This window comes from Rhinoraja longicauda, chromosome 42 (assembly GCF_053455715.1).
Source record: "Rhinoraja longicauda isolate Sanriku21f chromosome 42, sRhiLon1.1, whole genome shotgun sequence".
Classification (NCBI taxonomy): Eukaryota; Metazoa; Chordata; class Chondrichthyes; order Rajiformes; family Arhynchobatidae; genus Rhinoraja; species Rhinoraja longicauda.
The window spans coordinates 1,538,630-1,555,938 of NC_135994.1; the positions used below are offsets into that span (position 1 = coordinate 1,538,630).

The window sequence follows — 17,309 nt, forward strand, 5'->3', positions numbered from 1 at the left end:
TAGGGAAGAACAGATGACTCCACAGTTAAATGATGTCATCATTACACTTGGTGACTCTGTGCTAAAAGTATCAAATGATTCAGAGAATGAAGCCTCTGTACACAAATTCCTTTTTTATTATGCCTCATGAAAGCCTCCATGCAAAGCTTTATGCCATTCAATGTTAAACTCTTCTTACAAGTGTTTTTTTTAAATGTAGTTATGACAATTGCCTGGTAACCAATTCAATAATGTCTGAATCATTATCATCTCATCATGTTGGGGCTCCAGTTCTCTGGGCAATCAATGTGACAAGCACTTTCATTGAATCGTAAGAACCATCTCATTGAGATGTTCACGCTCAGTGATACTTGTAATTTAAACGTGATTTTTACAATGCTGTAATTCCATTACAGCAGCCTTCCTCCTGTTAATCATGGGTTGATTCTTGATACAACACTGGCAAGATTCTCGAATTAAGTAAAAATTAAGGAGATAATTGCTGTGCATAGCAATGTTAAGGGAAACCAAAGTAATCTTTTATGGACTGGTTGATGTGCGTCAAAACCCAGGTATAGGTGTGCAGCCCCTATCTCAGTTGCACATGCTGTTACTGACCATTTCATTCAGCATATTAATGACGAGCAGGCAGCTTGTCACTCAGCAATTAGACAAATGATGCATGATTATCTGACTCCACCAAAATGTAATTAATGCTTTTTGCATTGTTCCATATGATCCCCATAAATTTCCTGTAATGAATGGAGCTATTTATGGGAAGTGCTTTTATACTCTCCGAGAATTAACTCGACCATGACATACTCTGTAACTGATCATGCAAATTGCCGCCAAGGAGGTGGTGGCAATAGAGATGGCCAAATATCAAAGGTCTTTTTGTTCAAATTCTTAGTAATAAAGTTAAGAGGTGGAATATTCTCAGATCCGGTTTGGAATGCCTTGCGTTGCCTGTATGTCTGAAGAAGGGTCTCGACCCAAATGTCACCCATTCCTTCTCTCCAGAGATGCTGCCTGTCCTGTTGATTTACACCAGCTTTTTGTGTCTACCTTTGGTCTATAAAATAGTAGGCTTGGATTTATTATTGTGGTGTGCACTGAGTTACAGTGAAAAACTTTATTTTGTTTGCTATCCAATCAAATCAGGTAGTACTATACACAGATACAACACAACTGAGCTCAAATACAATAGGTAGAGCAAAGGAGAAGATACCGAGTGTAAAATATTCTCAGCATTGTAGCACAATTCCAAAAAGTATCTGCACCACAATTGGCCAATGAGTTCAGCGGTATGGGATTTAGCTGATATTGTAGCAGAACTCAGGTTCGATCCTGACTACGGGTGCTGCACTGTAAGGAGTTTGTACGTTCTCCCCGTGACCTGCGTGGGTTTTCTCCGAGATCTTCGGTTTCCTCCCACACTCCAAAGACGTACAGGTATGTAGGTTAATTGGCTTGGTAAATGTAAAAATTGTCCCTAGTGGGTGTAGGATAGTGTTAATGTACGGGGATCACTGGGCGGCACGGACTTGGTGGGCCGAAAAGGCCTGTTTCCGGCTGTATATATATGATATGATGATAACTAAGAGCAAAACATGTCTATTTTACTGAGTATGAGATGCAGCAAACTGAATTCATAGTGAAAACTACAACAGTGTATTTTGATAAAAGCATGATTGTTTTCCTGTAAGTAGCAGGAAGAGTAGAATTACCTGGGCACTAGAATGGGGAAAATGTTACCCCAATACTCTGGTTCTAAGGGAACCCAGTTTTGTGAAGCATGAATCTGTATCCACTTTGGCAGAGGTCAAGTGAATGTGAAATGATTTGGTTTAATAGCAACATGTAAATTCTGGTATTACTTCACCTCAGCTGGCAAACTTCATTCAAGCTGCTTATTTTTTATTTGGGGGGGGGGTGGTGGAATGGATGAATGGGAAAGGGGGACTTTTTGAGAGGGTGGCTAGGTATTTTGGTTGTGGGCGATTACAGATTAAGGTTGGAATTTAACGTGAAAGCTGATGGGTCAAGCCCATGCTGATGGATCAAAGTGAAAGAAATTGTCTTTAGATCTTAAATTCATTGTTTTGCAGAGCAGTGAAGTGGGACTGATTGTGCTGATCTTTCAGGCATCAGCATGATTGGCTGAACATCTCACTTTTACAGTTCAATTAAGTGAGAATTTCCTCTTGCCTAAACATTATTCCCAGTCCTCCTCCAGAGATTTCTTGGGAACCTGACATCCTTGATCCTTGGTCTCGCATGCTGCCTCATCCTTGGGTGGTTGACACTTGTTTTCCTCAAACGACTGCCTCATCGGCTTCTGTTGCCATTCTGGGTCATGAATCGTAGTGTGATCCCACCATAAATGCAGTACAATTCTATCTCTGCTGGGGCTAGACTCTAGTCAGCAATGTCAAGTCAAGTCCATTTTATTTGTATAGCACATTTAAAAACAACCCACGTTGACCAAAGTGCTGTACATCTGATTAGGTTCCAATGGGAAAAAAAATGAAACATACAGTAGCACGCAAACAGTTCACAGCGCCTCCTCAATGAGCCTCAAACGCTAGGGAGTAGAAATAGGTTTTGAGCCTGGACTTAAAGGAGTCGATGGAGGGGGCAGTTCTGATGGGGAGAGGGATGCTGTTCCACAGTCTAGGAGCTGCAACCGCAAAAGCGCGGTCACCCCTGAGCTTAAGCCTAGACCGCGGGATAGTGAGTAGCCCCAAGTCGGCCGACCTGAGGGACCTGGAGTTAGAGAGGGGGGTTAGAAGATTTTTGATGTGGGGGGGGGGGGGGGAGTGTCCATTTAGGGCTTTATACGTGAATAGGAGGAGCTTGAAGTTGATTCTGTACCGTACAGGGAGCCAGTGGAGAGAGGCCAGAATCGGGGTGATGTGGTCCCTTTTACGGGTACCCGTCAGGAGTCTCGCTGCGGCGTTTTGGACCAGTTGCAGGCGGGACAGGGAAGATTGGCTGATTCCAGTGTATAGGGAGTTGCAGTAGTCTAGGCGGGAGGAAATGAAAGCGTGAATGATTTTTTCTGTGTCGTCGAATTGGAGGAAAGGTTTGATTTTAGCTATGGTTCGAAGTTGGAAGAAGCTGGCTTTTACCACAGCGTTGACTTGCTTATCAAATTTTAATGCAGAGTCAAATATCATGCCGAGGTTTTTGACATGCGGTTTGACTAGGCAGGATAGACTTCCAAGACTGCCTGTTATCAATTTGATGGAGTCGGGGGGGCGAATAGGATGACCTCAGACTTGCTCTCATTTAATTGGAGGAAGTTCTGTGCCATCCAACATTTTATGTCCTCAAGGCAGTGTGAGAGGCTGTTTAAATTTGACTGGTTGTTGGGTTTCAGGGGGAGGTAAAGCTGAGTGTCATCGACATAGCAGTGGAAAGAAATGCCGTGCCTTTGAATGATTTGGCCAAGGGGGAGCATGTATAGAGAGAAGAGAATGGGGCCTAGGATGGAGCCTTGTGGAACTCCGCAGGAGAGGCTAGCTGGAGCAGAGGAATAACTGCCTATGTTGATGGCGAAACTCCTATCTTTGAGGTACGAAGCGAACCAGCTCAGGGCAGTGCCATCAATGCCAACCGCGTACCGGAGACGGTCAATAAGGATGGTGTGGTCCACTGTATCGAACGCTGCGCTGAGGTCGAGAAGGAGCAGGATTGCACAGTCGCCGGTGTCGATGGCGAGAAGCAGGTCGTTGTGTACTTTCAACAAGGCAGACTCTGTGCTGTGGTGGGCTCTGAAACCTGACTGGAAACTTTCCAGGATGGTGTTTTGGTGCAGGTAGGGCACTAATTGGTTTAGAATTGCCTTTTCAAGGACTTTTGACAGGAATGGCAGTTTGGAAATGGGTCTGTAGTTGCTGGGCAAGGTGGGGTCTAGGTTAGGTTTTTTCAGTAGGGGCTGGACCACCGCGTGCTTGAAACTGGTTGGAACAGTGCCAGTGGCCAGAGAACTGTTGATAATAGGATGCTGGGACCGGCTATTGCAATGACATCCTTCAGAAGGGCAGTGGGGGCAGGATCAAGGGGGCAGGTTGCAGGTTTCATAGCGGAGACAAGCTTTGCAAGGGAGGATAGAGTGACGGGTTGGAAGCAGTCCAATTTAGATGAACAGACTAGTGAGACAGCTAGGTCACGGGTGGGAGGGGAAATGTTCATTCTAATATTCTCAACTTTGTTGGTGAAAAATTTAGCGAATTCTTCGCACTTAGCAGGGGACCCCCCAACTAAGCTGGTACTGGGGGCGGGACATATGGCAGAGGTAATTGTTCTAAATAGGACCTTGGAGTTATGAGAGTTTTTGGAAATAAGGTCGGAGAAGTATTGTGCTCTAGCAGACTTTACTGCTTCCTGGTATTTGAGAAGATTGTTTCTCAGAATTTCGAAGGAAATTTGAAGCTTGTCACATTTCCACCTCCTTTCTGATTTTCTGCACTCCCTTCTTAGGGCTTTGGTGGAGTCATTGAGCCACGGCCGACCTTTGGGCTTAGGCCTTTTCATTTTAAGGGGAGCGATAGAATCCAGGATGGAAGAGCAAGTGATATTAAATAAAGAGGCGAGATCCTCAGTGCTGAGATGGGGGGGAGAGGCCTCAATAGTGCAGATGTTGGGGGCAGCTGTGAGAGCCTCGGAGAATTTACTGGCAGTCAATGAATTTATGTCGCGGGAGTAGCGAACAGGGAGATGAGATTTTGCGGGAGATAAAGGCAGAGATGCGTCAAAAATGATAGCGCTGTGGTCCGATAGACAGGCTTCAGTAGTTTCAATGTTGTTGATTGGGAATCCAGACGATAACACTAGGTCGAGAGTATGGCCTAACTTGTGAGTGGGTCCCGTGGTGTGAAGAGTCAGATTGAAGGACTCAACCAGGTGCATAAATTCACTTACAAGAGGCTTAGTGGGACAGCAAACATGAATATTAAAGTCACCAAGAATCATGATCCGGTCAAATTTGGGCAAAATGCTAGAAATCAGATCAGCAAATTGGGTGATGAAGTCCTTATGCATTTTTGGTGGGCGATACACAAGAACAATTAAGAGGGGATAGGCTAGGCCTACTTTAATTAGTTGCACCTCGAAACTGGAGAAATGATCAGCGTTCGGGAGGCGGCAGTTGAAATGTTTCTTAAACACATTGGCTAAGCCCCCACCGCGTCCGGAGAGCCTAGTTGAGGTGAAGAAGTCACAGTTATCAGGACAGAGTTCCACGAGTGGAGCAAGCTCACCAGGGTTAAGCCAGGATTCTGTGAGCAGTAAGAAGTCCAATCCACGGGTGATGAAGAAGTTGTTGAGGATGAAGGTCTTGTTCTGTAGGGATGTGCAGAATGTGTCCTGTGATCTATGGTTTTTAAATGGACCACTACAACTGCTAAGAGGTACTTTATATTTACGGGGAGAGGGAGGTTTTACAGTGACAGCAACTCTCTCACAGGGAGTGTGGAGGAGGGAACTGTGCTTGACTGAGGGTGAGCTTGGGCTTTGATATTTTGTTGTGCCAATGAGATTGCAGTCTGGCCGATTGTGTTTTGTCTACTGCGAGAGGCCGGTTGTTAATAGATAATAGACAATAGGTGCAGGAGTAGGCCATTCAGCCCTTCGAGCCAGCACCGCCATTCAATGCGATCATGGCTGATCACTCTCAATCAGTACCCCGTTCCTGCCTTCTCCCCATACCCCCTCACTCCGCTATCCTTAAGAGCTCTATCCAGTTCTCTCTTGAAAGCATCCAACGAACTGGCCTCCACTGCCTTCTGAGGCAGAGAATTCCACACCTTCACCACTCTCTGACTGAAAAAGTTCTTCCTCATCTCCGTTCTAAATGGCCTTCCCCTTATTCTTAAACTGTGGCCCCTGGTTCTGGACTCCCCCAACATTGGGAACATGTTTCCTGCCTCTAATGTGTCCAATCCCCTAATTGTCTTATATGTTTCAATAAGATCCCCCCTCATCCTTCTAAATTCCAGTGTATACAAGCCTAATTGCTCCAGCCTTTCAACATACGACAGGCCGGTTGTTGACAGGACCTGGAGGAGTCGGGATGCTCCTCTGCTTGGCCAGAGTTGGTGTCTCACACTCGAGGCTTGTTTGGATGGAGGGGGATCAATGAAGTGGACTCTATATGTAAAAATAAATTGCATTACGGAGCCCCTGTGTTATTTACAGCCCTGCTTTATCTGCTGAGCTTGACACCTACATCTGAAGCCGGGCAGATACTAGTCTCCTATGATTTGGAACTTGTGGCTTGTATAAGAGTGTTAGAAACGCAGCCAAAGGGCTTTCAAAAGAGAACTGGATAGGCACTTGGAGAAAATACTTTTTGGGGCTATGGGGGGAAAACGTGGGGAATGGGACTGATGGCATAGACTGAGTATGAACGAACAGACTTTGTAGACCGTATAGTCTCCACCTGCACCGTAGTGATTCGATGTTGCTTATTTCTTTAAAAACAAATACATTTTCCTGTTAATTTTGGAAACTGCTCTATTTAGGTTGTTGGGAACACTGGATCGAAACTGTGCCTGGTATTGGTTTATCTAAGTCAATTATGGTCTGATCAATTGATTAAAATCTGTTAACTACTGGTCCATTTGTAGCCCTATAAAATGACAAAAGCAGGATTAAGAACTCTTTGCCTGAAGAAGGGTATAAACGTGATTATTTTTTTACACAATGTCAGATTATATTTTTAACTAAATTTAAATTCCACAGCTGCCACTGTGTGATTTTAAGCGTGAAAGCGAGGTCCCTGTTGTTAAAGGAAATCCAAACCATTTTAGTGTTTTACACAAGATGGCAAAGGAGGAGAGAGAGGGACGGAGAAATTCAGGGGGGGGATGCCAGCGTTTGGGACCCAGACAGTGGATGGCATGGCCACTTGTGGTGAAGTTAAAACGGGAATGATCAAAAAGCTGGAATTGGAAGAGTGTACAGATTTGGGATGGGTTTCGGATTGGTGCTGATGAAAGATGGACGGAAGTAAGACCATCCATGGCAAGCTCGGGAAATGAATAGGAGAATTTTAAAATCAAGGTGGTGTTTAACCAGGAGCCATTGTGGATCAGCATACAGAGTGGTACAAGAAAATATCTGCAGATGCTGGTACAAATCGAAGGTATTTATTCACAAAATGCTGGAGTAACTCAGCACACAGAGTGGTGATCGGTGAATGGGACCGTATGGAGGTGAACTGGTTGTCCTCAGGCAACAAACAAAAAATAATTGCTGTAATTTGGTGAAATCGAGTGTGCCTTTTATTTTATACGTAATAGCTCTGGGGTGAGTTTTGGTTGAAGGGAATATTTGTAAATTATTATATTATTTTTCCTTTCTTTACCCCTCGACAAATTAGCTTAAAATCAACCATGGTGAAAATTAGCTTCTACCTTGGAAAATATTTCTCATTTGGTGTCCATTATCACTGAAAAAACAAACACTAGGTCAATGATTGGTCTCCAGTTGATTGCCATGCAAAGGGGCAAGTGGTCAGATCAGCAGTGCCATTGAGGAGCCATAGGCACTGGAAGATTATCTGTTTCTTCAGGATTGAAGTGTTGTTTATTTGGTAAGGGCGGAGGCCTCTGACAAATGTATGTGGGAGGATCACTGACCACGCCAAACTGTCCACGTTGAATGACAATTGGAAACCAATGCAGATTGCTGTGCATTCACCTTTCCCAGAGTTAAAATATGTCCCATTCCTAAAGTAAATGAGTCTCTCGAAAAGGTATTGGTGTAATTTGTAAATGTCCCAAATTGCCGGGGAGTGTCTGAAACTTTAAACACCAACACAATCGTTGGACCTCCAGTCTGTAAATTGTGCAGTGACCTGACCTGAAGTGCAGCAAGAATGGACTGCATGTGACATGTTTTTAAATGGGTTGTGGCAAAGGTGTTTCCATGGTAATGTTAATTTGTTTGCTGAGCCTATTTGGAGGGGAGCTTGGAACAATGCTGGCCACAGTTTTTTTTTATCCTAGTTGAACGAGCAACTGATTTATTGTATACGTTTGGTTCTTTGATTCTTTGCATGTGCAGGATGATTATGACTTAAACCTAAAGCTTTTGGTTGACTGAGTTGATGACATTTTCTTGAGGATTCTTGGCTGTATTATTCTGAATTGTTCCCTTGGTGCTATGATCAATCACCTCTAAGAACAGGACTCAATGCATTGTCTTTGACTAATGACTTAAAGATGCCAGGTGATCTCGTCTTGAAGGCGTAGAGTTAGGGAGAAAAGTTATCTGCACAAGGGGAATAGCTCATTGAACACCACCACTAGATCATGAACATCCACTTGATCAGACAGATGGGTATCCTAGTTTGGTGTCTTATCTGCAGGAGCAGGTTGATGGAGAGGAGATGTTCTATTATGCAGGACAAGCATTCCATTCATGAAAGATCTCTCTGTCTCTGCAAAGATACTGTGGGCACACCTTCACTGGAAGGGCTGCAGCAGTCAAGAAGGCAGCTCACCACCACCTTGCTAAGGATATTAATGGGTTGGGAATAATTTTGGTCTTGCCAGTGAAAACCAGATTCCACGAGATAATTAAACACAGTAGTCACTTCAGGATATGGTGGTTTAATGGATGCCCCACTTCAACAACTCGTGTATGACCTGCACATTAACTGAAGACTATGCTTGGTCTTGTCCCTCGCTCTCTGCAGAATCTAAACTATTTCGACTCTTTTCAATTGAATAGCAAAGGGGTGACTACCACTTACTTGTATGCCTTCAAAAAACTGATGAGCACCTTCAGAGGATGACAAGAAAAAGGTGTGAGTTTTATATTAATGTCAACATGTAGAAAACTCTTCCCTAGAAGTTGTAGTGAATTATTTATCAAGATTCAATAGAAGAATATTTGGGCTACCTTTCTTCACTGTCTCAATCGTGTTAGACATTTTAACCAAAGGCAGAGAGCAAAACCTGTGCAACTATCAGCATAGTTGTGAATATGTAGTTTGCATGCATATTAAATGTTGGAACATGACCAGCAATTGCCACAGCTCGTCAGCATTTACCATAGGAAAATACAATATTGATGCAAAGACTAGCTGGAGCACGAATGCGCGCACAGATGCACGAGCAAACACCTGATCATCAGCGTGGCCCAGAAAGGCGTATCCTCAGCCCACCACTTTCCACAGCCCGGTATACATCAAGAGGCGAATGTCAGGAAACCAATAAAAGCAGAATGCTGAGGACACTCACCAGGTCATGCCACATCTGTGAAAAGAGAAACTTTTAACGTTTCACTTTTCCAATTCTGGTGAAAGGTCTTTGACCCTGTCATTTCTGTTCCTCTTTCTACAGATGCTTGACCTTCTGAGTACTTCCAGCAGTCTGTATTTTTATTTTGGATTTCCAGTATCCATATTTTTTGATTTATAATCAAGAAACAAATCTCCTGCCGATGTACTTTGTGACTTTGGTTCTGCATCAAAGTTGTTGTCATCATCTTGGACAACCTGTCATGGTTGAGGATGACTTGCCTCAACTGACTGGCCAAGTCAGTGGATATTTTTAAGGCAGAGATAGATAGTCTTGATTAGTGTGGGTGTCAGAGGTTATGGGGAGAAGGCATGAGAATGGGGTTGGGAGGGAGAGATAGATCAGCCATAGATTGAATGGCCTAATTCTACCATTCCTTATGACCTTTCCAGTATTGAGTGGAAGATGCTTGTGTACAGATTAGTTTAACGTGGGGTGGGTGTTTGCACACCAGCTATCATGAACCCTACAGAGCAAGGTCTTGCTCCAGGAGCTGTCTCTTTGCTGCCCTCTGCCAAACATTATTTGTGTATTAAAAAAAAAACAAGCAAAATTGGAATGCTTCAAGAACATGACACAGCACCATCACTGCCTCAGCATGTTTGGCCATAAGAATGGGAAAATCCATCCTTCAGTGCAGCTCATCAGTGTTCCGTTCCTGTGAATTGCTCGTAAACTGGCTCGCAAGTCGTAAATACAAATGGCAAATCTATGCCGCTGATCTCCCAAAAGCTTGTTCATATGTACGGGCTTTACATAGTTGGGTGTTCATAATCTGGGGAAGGCCTGTGTGTGACATGCTTCTGTTGGAATTCTGCTTAATTATTGTGCACAACTACAGTGAGGAGCCTCAACCATTCTAACTAGCCCTGATATTCTTTGATAGATCAATCCATGTGCACTCCAAGCATAAGCTGGGAGCAGGATTTAAGATGTGCAGTGGAAAGTAACAAGTGAGCGACCGGGTCAAATTTTCATTAGATTACAACCTGCAAGCACTCTACTCAGGTTGATAATGATGCTTCCTGCTTACAGCTCACTGCAGGTTAATTTATTGCAGCAAATCTGTATTTTTGCAAGTTTTTTCCAAACTGCAAGCTGTCTTAACTGTGCCGGAAATATGTGAATAGCCTTTTTTTAGCAGCTGCATGAAACCTACAAACCTAGAACATTGATCTCCAGCCTCTCCTTTTGCACAATCATCCACTTGAATGACACTGTCCCTCGTTTCCAATTTATTCTTGGTTTCTCTTTGCACACCATCATACTTGCACATAACGCAAGGAAGGACCTGCTCTTCTGCAAAATACATGGGATAACATCAAGGACAGTGAAGTTCTTCCCAAGTATATTCGCCTTTGTAATGTTAGAAAAATAGCAGCCAATTTAAGCATCCTGTCAGCAGCAATGTGACAAATACCAGCTATTCTATTCAGATGATGTAGCTTAAGGGCTAAAATTTGTCCTTGGAACATTGGGAATAATCCTGCTCTTTTAAATTCATCGGAGAGGGGAAATGAGGACTTGGTTGAGCAACTTTTCTGAAAGCTGGCATGGTGTGATGCTTCCTTGGCACCAGCCCTCCAGGGCCATACTCTCGTTGCAGAGCTCCCTCGTAGGCGAAAACCCCATTAGAGTGAAAATGGATCCAAGGGATGGAATCTGATCAGAGGGTTGCATCCTGGATTAATGCCACTTCCAGAATGGCAAGTTAGTAATGTTAATTGAGCTCTGGGAACCACTTACTGGTGGTGCGTGTTGTTGATGCCATCTGGAGCTGTCTTTAGGCCACAACGTATGATGGCGTTTGGGGAGGGTGGTGCATGTAGAGTGCAGGATGGGTCAAGCTTTAGGCTGATTGTCAGATCTCTCTGTGGACAAGGAATCTGCTGCTAACTCCTGTGGATCCACAAACATCCTTCCATTGCGGATTGATTCCACGATCTGGGAATTCTCATTGTGGATTGCTTGGGTGGACAGGACTGGAGAGGGGCTAAGGGTAGGTTCTGCAAGCTCTCTTCAACCTGGATTGGAGGGCAGCTGATTGACTGGCTATTTTCTTTGATAATGCAATACATCAATGGCAGGTCAAGATGCACAGGAGACTGGATTGTACCCATTTAACCCTCCAGTTGCTTTGTGGCTTTAAGTAAGCACCAGTGAGGCATTTGTTCCAGCGGTTTGCTTATGTTCATCAACGGTGCAGCTGAAAGTCGTTCAAGTTAACTAAAAGATCCCTGGATGAGTTTTGGATTTACAGTTTGTCACAAGAATGCCTCGTACGAATCTGTTTCGGGAATAAAAACCCTCTGAATGGTTAAAATGGATTTCTGGGAGCTCTTTTTCCAATGGGTTGGAATTGAAGATTGGCAGGTAAACTGCATTATAGATTTGCAAAAGCACAGGAGAAGGCCATTCAACTTATTGTGTCTGTACTGTTGCCCATTAGTCCCCTTCCCTTGCTCTTTCCCTGGATCTTGATAAATCACTTTCCATCAAGTGTCTCTCCATTCCCTCTTGCAGAAATCGACTGGCTGTGCTTCCACACCTCTGTAGGCAGTCAATTCCAGACCATCGCTGCTCTCTTGTGTTTGGCCTTGGTCTCTGTCCTCCTTTTGTTAGCTATTGCTTAAATTAGGTGGCATGCCAGGAGCACATCACTCCTTCACAATGCTCATCGATTTTCATCCTCGGGCGTGTGAATGCATTCATTAAAACTGCTTTCAGCAGTAACTCCTCTGAAGTGGCCTTCAAGCACAGAGCATATCACGACTGCCTGGTGTGGAGAAGCATGTGGTCTGGTTGCTAGGTGCACTCGTTCCCAACATTGTAAAGTGAATAACATCTGCTTGCAGCAGATGTACAGGGCTGCCTTGAGTACGGAGAGGAAGCCGATTGGCATTTAACGACAAACGTTCTCTGGTGAAGTACACGAGAAGCACAGAGGGACGTGTTGGGATATTTGGTTGTGTAGTGCTGTTCTGTTTTTCAGTGTTAAGCCATTGTGAATTAATTCCAACACTTACCCACCCCCAGCCTTGCCGCTCCCAGAGTGAAAAGTAGCACTGACACTTTCTGGATCGTGTTGAGTAACCTTGGGGAAAATCTGGACCAAACACCTCCTGGTTCCATAAGTCAATTTTGGAACCCCAATCCATTTTCTGCCCACAAAGTCAGAGGAAAGCATGGGAACTTGGACTGTGTTGTCCTGGGAATACCTGTTCTTGGGCATGATGGGGGCAATGCAGCGTTGCTCTTGAAGTGCTGTCCTGAAAGGACTTCTAGATGATGAAAATACTGAGCTGCACCTGAGGAGGATGTTCTTCCCCACTAGCATTGGAAGGACTGTTCCCAAGGCCCTCCGATCCCCAGCCTGCACCTACCCAACCCCTTGGGGAAATGGTACACTGTGGGCAGTGAAAGTGAGACTTTGGTCATTGGAATCTAATGAGTGCACTGAAACCTCTCAGCTGGGATCTTCAAGGAAGTTTTCTGTGTTGTCAGCTGCTCTAATGTGTATCCTTTGGCCAAACAAATGACTTTGTCTGTGTCTTGACTTATTACACCTACAATAGAGACAATCAGTTTTGATTTGACTTGTAGTGGTCTGAGGTTAGGGAGCAATTCCTGGACTAATTGAACTTCCATTTTGAGAAGGAGATGTGGTATGTTGCAGCCACATTAAGGTTTAGAAGGGAAGGATGGAAAGCTCTGACTGAGAAATATCAGTAAATGGGTATGTAGTGATGGAATTGGCCAGAGTCCTGGTGACTTCATTGGTGTAGGGAGAGCTGAGTAAAGGAACTATCTCATTCTTTCCCAAACCCTTCCAGTAGTGTCTTGTTGCCCTAGTTTGCTGGGAGCCATGCTGTATGTGATCACATTCTAGTTTGCTCCCATTTTGCTTGTCAAGGAAGTGAAGCTGGGCTGCCTGGAGATGAAATAAAAGGTAAGATATAGTAGCATTTGTAAACTTTTTGCTCAGCATAGCAGATTCCTCCAGAGAGTTGAGGCTGGGGTTATAAAAACGCCTTTCTGCTTTTTGAATTTCAATGTATCTAGGGTTTGTGGTCTGGGCTAGGGCCCAGCTGCTTTGGCATATTCCTACATTTGCAGAGTCAAACAAAATCCATGATTTGGCTGAGCTGCCATGAGACATAGAAAACATAGAAAATAGGTGCAGGAGGAGGCCATTTGGCCCTTCGAGCCAGCACTGCCATTCATTGTGATCATGGCTGATCGCATCTAAGTGATGTTCCCTGCTCTGACTTGTGGGGTGACAGGCTGGAACTGTAAAAGGGTCCTTGGGATCAGAGTCCTTAGCTGGTGGGATGAGTCCTGGTGGTGGGTGGTTAGAGGTGCTGCTCTTTGCTATCCAGCAGTTCCTGCTGGAAGGAGCTGGTGTTAATATTGGCTAAAGACAGGGCCACTGTGCTACCTCCTTTAAACCGGTTTGTCTTTCCATTTCCTGTCACAGCTATGGCAGCCATCTTGTGCATGGCATAATAGCACTGACCGTACTGAGATTGGAGACTGATTTGTTTGTGTTTTGGGGATATTGGCTGACCGAGGCATAATTTCTAGTCACACTTGAAGCAAAGCCACTAACGTAACGTAGAAAAGATAACAGCCAATTTGTTGACTGCAAGTTCCAGCAAATAACAATCGTCAGCTCATCTGGTACGAAGTGAGGGGTAACTGTCGACTTCTGAGACACTTGGGGAAAGCTTGGTGTTATTTAGGACCTTGGGACCTTCTATGCCCGGCTGAGAGTGCAGCACTCCTTCTTTCTACACTGAAGTGGCTTATGTGGTTGTGGGTTCTGAACTTGCAGCCCTCTGCCTGGTGGGAGTTCACCTTCTAGCAGATTTTCTGTGCCAGTGGGGGTTACTTGCTGTGGTGGAAGTTTGGAGCAGAGCAAATGAAAATCAGACACCCAAGGTAAATTGCAAGTACTGAGGGCTCACTTACAGTCAGCATTCCAAGCAGGCAAGATGGGTGTGGGGGTTGCAAAAATGTTCATCCATTGGTGAATTTTCATCTTAAAATGCAGCCCAATTTGTTTTGGCAGAAGCAAATGATTAGAAAATGATTTGCAAGTTCTCAGATTTCACACTGCGCAGTCTTCTGTGGGAAGCCATTGAATGGGGGTGTGGATCCATTAATTCATTGGACTCGAACAGTGCTGCAGAATGAGTCATAGAACGTAGAAACAAACCACTCTGCCCACTGTTTCGATGCAGACCACCATGCCCATCTACCTACTCTCCTTGCCTGCATTCATTCCATATCCCATGTAGAAAGATTTGCCCATCATGTCCTCTTTAAAGCTATCTTGTACATTAAACCTATGCCCATTAGTTTTTGACACCACAATCATGGGAAAGAGACTCTGGGTAACTGGCCTATCTATGCCTCTTGTACATTCATATACCACATTGTGCAAGTGATTTGATGAAATAGAGGGATTCTTTTGTGTTGTCATTTAGTGCACGAGTGACAAGCTATTTCTGAGAGAGTGTCAAAGTGTGGGAGTGTTGCATAGAAACAGAAAATAGGTGCAGGAGTAGGCCATTCGGCCCTTTGAGCCAGCACTACCATTCATTGTGATCATGGCTGATCATCCACAATCAGTAACCCGTGCCAAGTGTTTGGACAAGACTGTAAACCCCGGAGATAGAATTTCTGGCCCCATTTTGAGGAAGAGTAGGGGAGCTCTCCTTGGTGCTAAAGGAACAAAATTTATTCCTCAACCACCAATCATAAAACACCTTATCTGTTCAATTTCATGGTGCACTTTGTGGCAGCTTTCTATGCACAAATTACCGGTCTAAATTACAACTCTCGCTGCATTTTTGTGCCATTTTGAGGTTGGGATTGGAAGCGTAGCTTTATTTTCTGTAGTTCTGGTGATCTAAAGTTGCTGATCCACATACTGTTGATGATTATTACTTATATACAATGAGGGGAGGTGACGGATGTCCTTGTCCAAGTAATAGTTCTGTGCGGTGACTTTCTCCTTCTCTTTAACAGGGTAAACAATGGAAGTAGAAGTAAGTGGGAGTATGAAGCGCAAGTTTGAAGAGGTGGACGGTTCGTCCTTGTGTTCTTCACCCAAGGAATCGGATGATGATGTTTCCAGCAGCGACAGTGCAGACAGCTGTGACAGCCTCAACTCTCCCAGCTCCAGGGAGCTGAGCCGTAGGTGTCTCAAGCACTTGAAAGGGGCAGCCCCTCACCTTTGTATTGCAGCCTTTGCATGTTTAATGTTTTAGTTGTCCTCACTAAGTGGTGAGAATAGAAAATGAAATCAAAACCCTGGTGGGATGCGTGAATTTTTGCCCTGTCAATTTTTAAACAGAAACTCCAAAAGCCGGTATTCTATAGCCTTTCTGTTCCTGTGCCGATATTCAGCCTATTTGACCTCTATGCTGGGAGTTTGTGCCTTTTTTCATATTTAACAAAACCTAGAATATTGTCAAATAAGGAAAGGTAGAAGTATCTTGTACAATAGTGGAAATGTTTCCATTCTGGGAGGAGGGAGAGAAACTAGAGGGGGACTAGGCAACTGATGGCCAGGACCGCTGCAAATGTTTCTGAATGGGATGTGGCATCAACCCCTTCCACTGTAGAAGGTGTTCAATGTCAGTCGGGACTTTTGGCCCTTTAACAGGCGCATGTCTGTTTTAAAGTGTGGAAGTGCTTGCTCTTCCTCTGTATGTGGTTCTCCTGTGAGGGCTAATGTGCAAGGAGCTACTTGTATGTTCCCTGGGATTAAGCACTCTCTTAAAGAATTAACTGAAGGCAAACAACAGGCCCTGGTAATTTTTGGCTGTGTTTATTCTTGCCTGCATTGTTTGCCTTTTTAAGTATTCACAAGATGAAAAGGAGGAATAAGGGGCTGCAAGAAAATTAGTGAACTGAATGTTGATGATTATCCATGTATTGAGACAGTCTGTATTTTATTTCTTAGCAGCCAGACCACAAGTACAGGCTGCAGCCTTGTTTTTAATCAATCCAGTGAATATTGGTTTTCTCAAAGAGCTTTAAAGATGGCGGAGCTGGACTGAATTTACCCCCACACCCATATAGGCAATCTCTTTTTTATCTGCAAGGTTCTCTGGCTAGGATTCATTGCAAAGGAGGGTTTTCAGCCCATTGGGATGTACAGGCTCGAAGTTCACACTACCTTAACCTTTCTTCCCATAGCACTTTACCTCATCTATTTCAAAGTATCGAACCTTAGGACAGTTGTTGCCGTGACTGTTCCATGTGACAACTGATTCCGGCTCCAGGTCTTCAAATAAAAAGAAATTGCTCCGCTCCACCCCATATTCTCAAACAGTCTCTCGGTAAATCGACCACTAAATTTTATCTGAGAAATAAAATTGTTGGGGGGGTGGTGGGGGTGATGGGTGGTGGTGGTTTGATGCTGCTGATTTGCTGGGAGTGGGTTTTGCTGTGTTGGCATAAACTAATTTTGACCTTCACGTTCCTGAAATAACTCTTCTATTCACCAACTTGAAATGTCCCCATGAAGCACAGAAAAGCAGATGCTTTTGGAATTGTGACGCTGGGAAGGGTTTGGAGGGATATAAGCCAAATAGACAATAGGTGCAGGAGGAGGCCATTCGGCCCTTCGAGCCAGCACCGGCATTCAATGTGATCATGGCTGATCATTCTCAATCAGTACCCCGTTCCTGCCTTCTCCCCATACCCCCTGACTCCGCTATCCTTAAGAGCTCTATCCAACTCTCTTGAATGCATTCAGAGAATTGGCCTCCACTGCCTTCTGAGGCAGAGAATTCCACAGATTCACAACTCTGACTGAAAAAGTTTTTCCTCATCTCAGTTCTAAATGGCCTACCCCTTATTCTTAAACTGTGGCCCCTTGTTCTGGAATGCGAGCAAATTGGGTTGTAGCCCAGAATGTCAACGTGTATTAGAAACATAGAAACATAGAAAATAGGTGCAGGAGTAGGCCATTCGGCCCTTCGAACCTGCACAGCCATTCAA

The 17,309-nt window shown here is 44.3% G+C and overlaps 1 protein-coding gene across 4 annotated transcripts in view; it reads left to right on the plus strand.

Moving 5' to 3' along the window:
* Positions 1-17,309, plus strand: part of LOC144612047 (cysteine/serine-rich nuclear protein 2-like) — a 62,527-nt gene that overhangs the window by 20,413 nt on the left and 24,805 nt on the right. For all 4 annotated transcript variants that reach the window (XM_078431542.1, XM_078431541.1, XM_078431544.1 and 1 more), the window contains exon 3: positions 15,327-15,494. In XM_078431542.1, coding sequence (XP_078287668.1) covers positions 15,335-15,494 — 160 coding nt within the window. In that variant the 5' untranslated portion in view covers positions 15,327-15,334. The remainder of the gene's footprint in view (positions 1-15,326; positions 15,495-17,309) is intronic.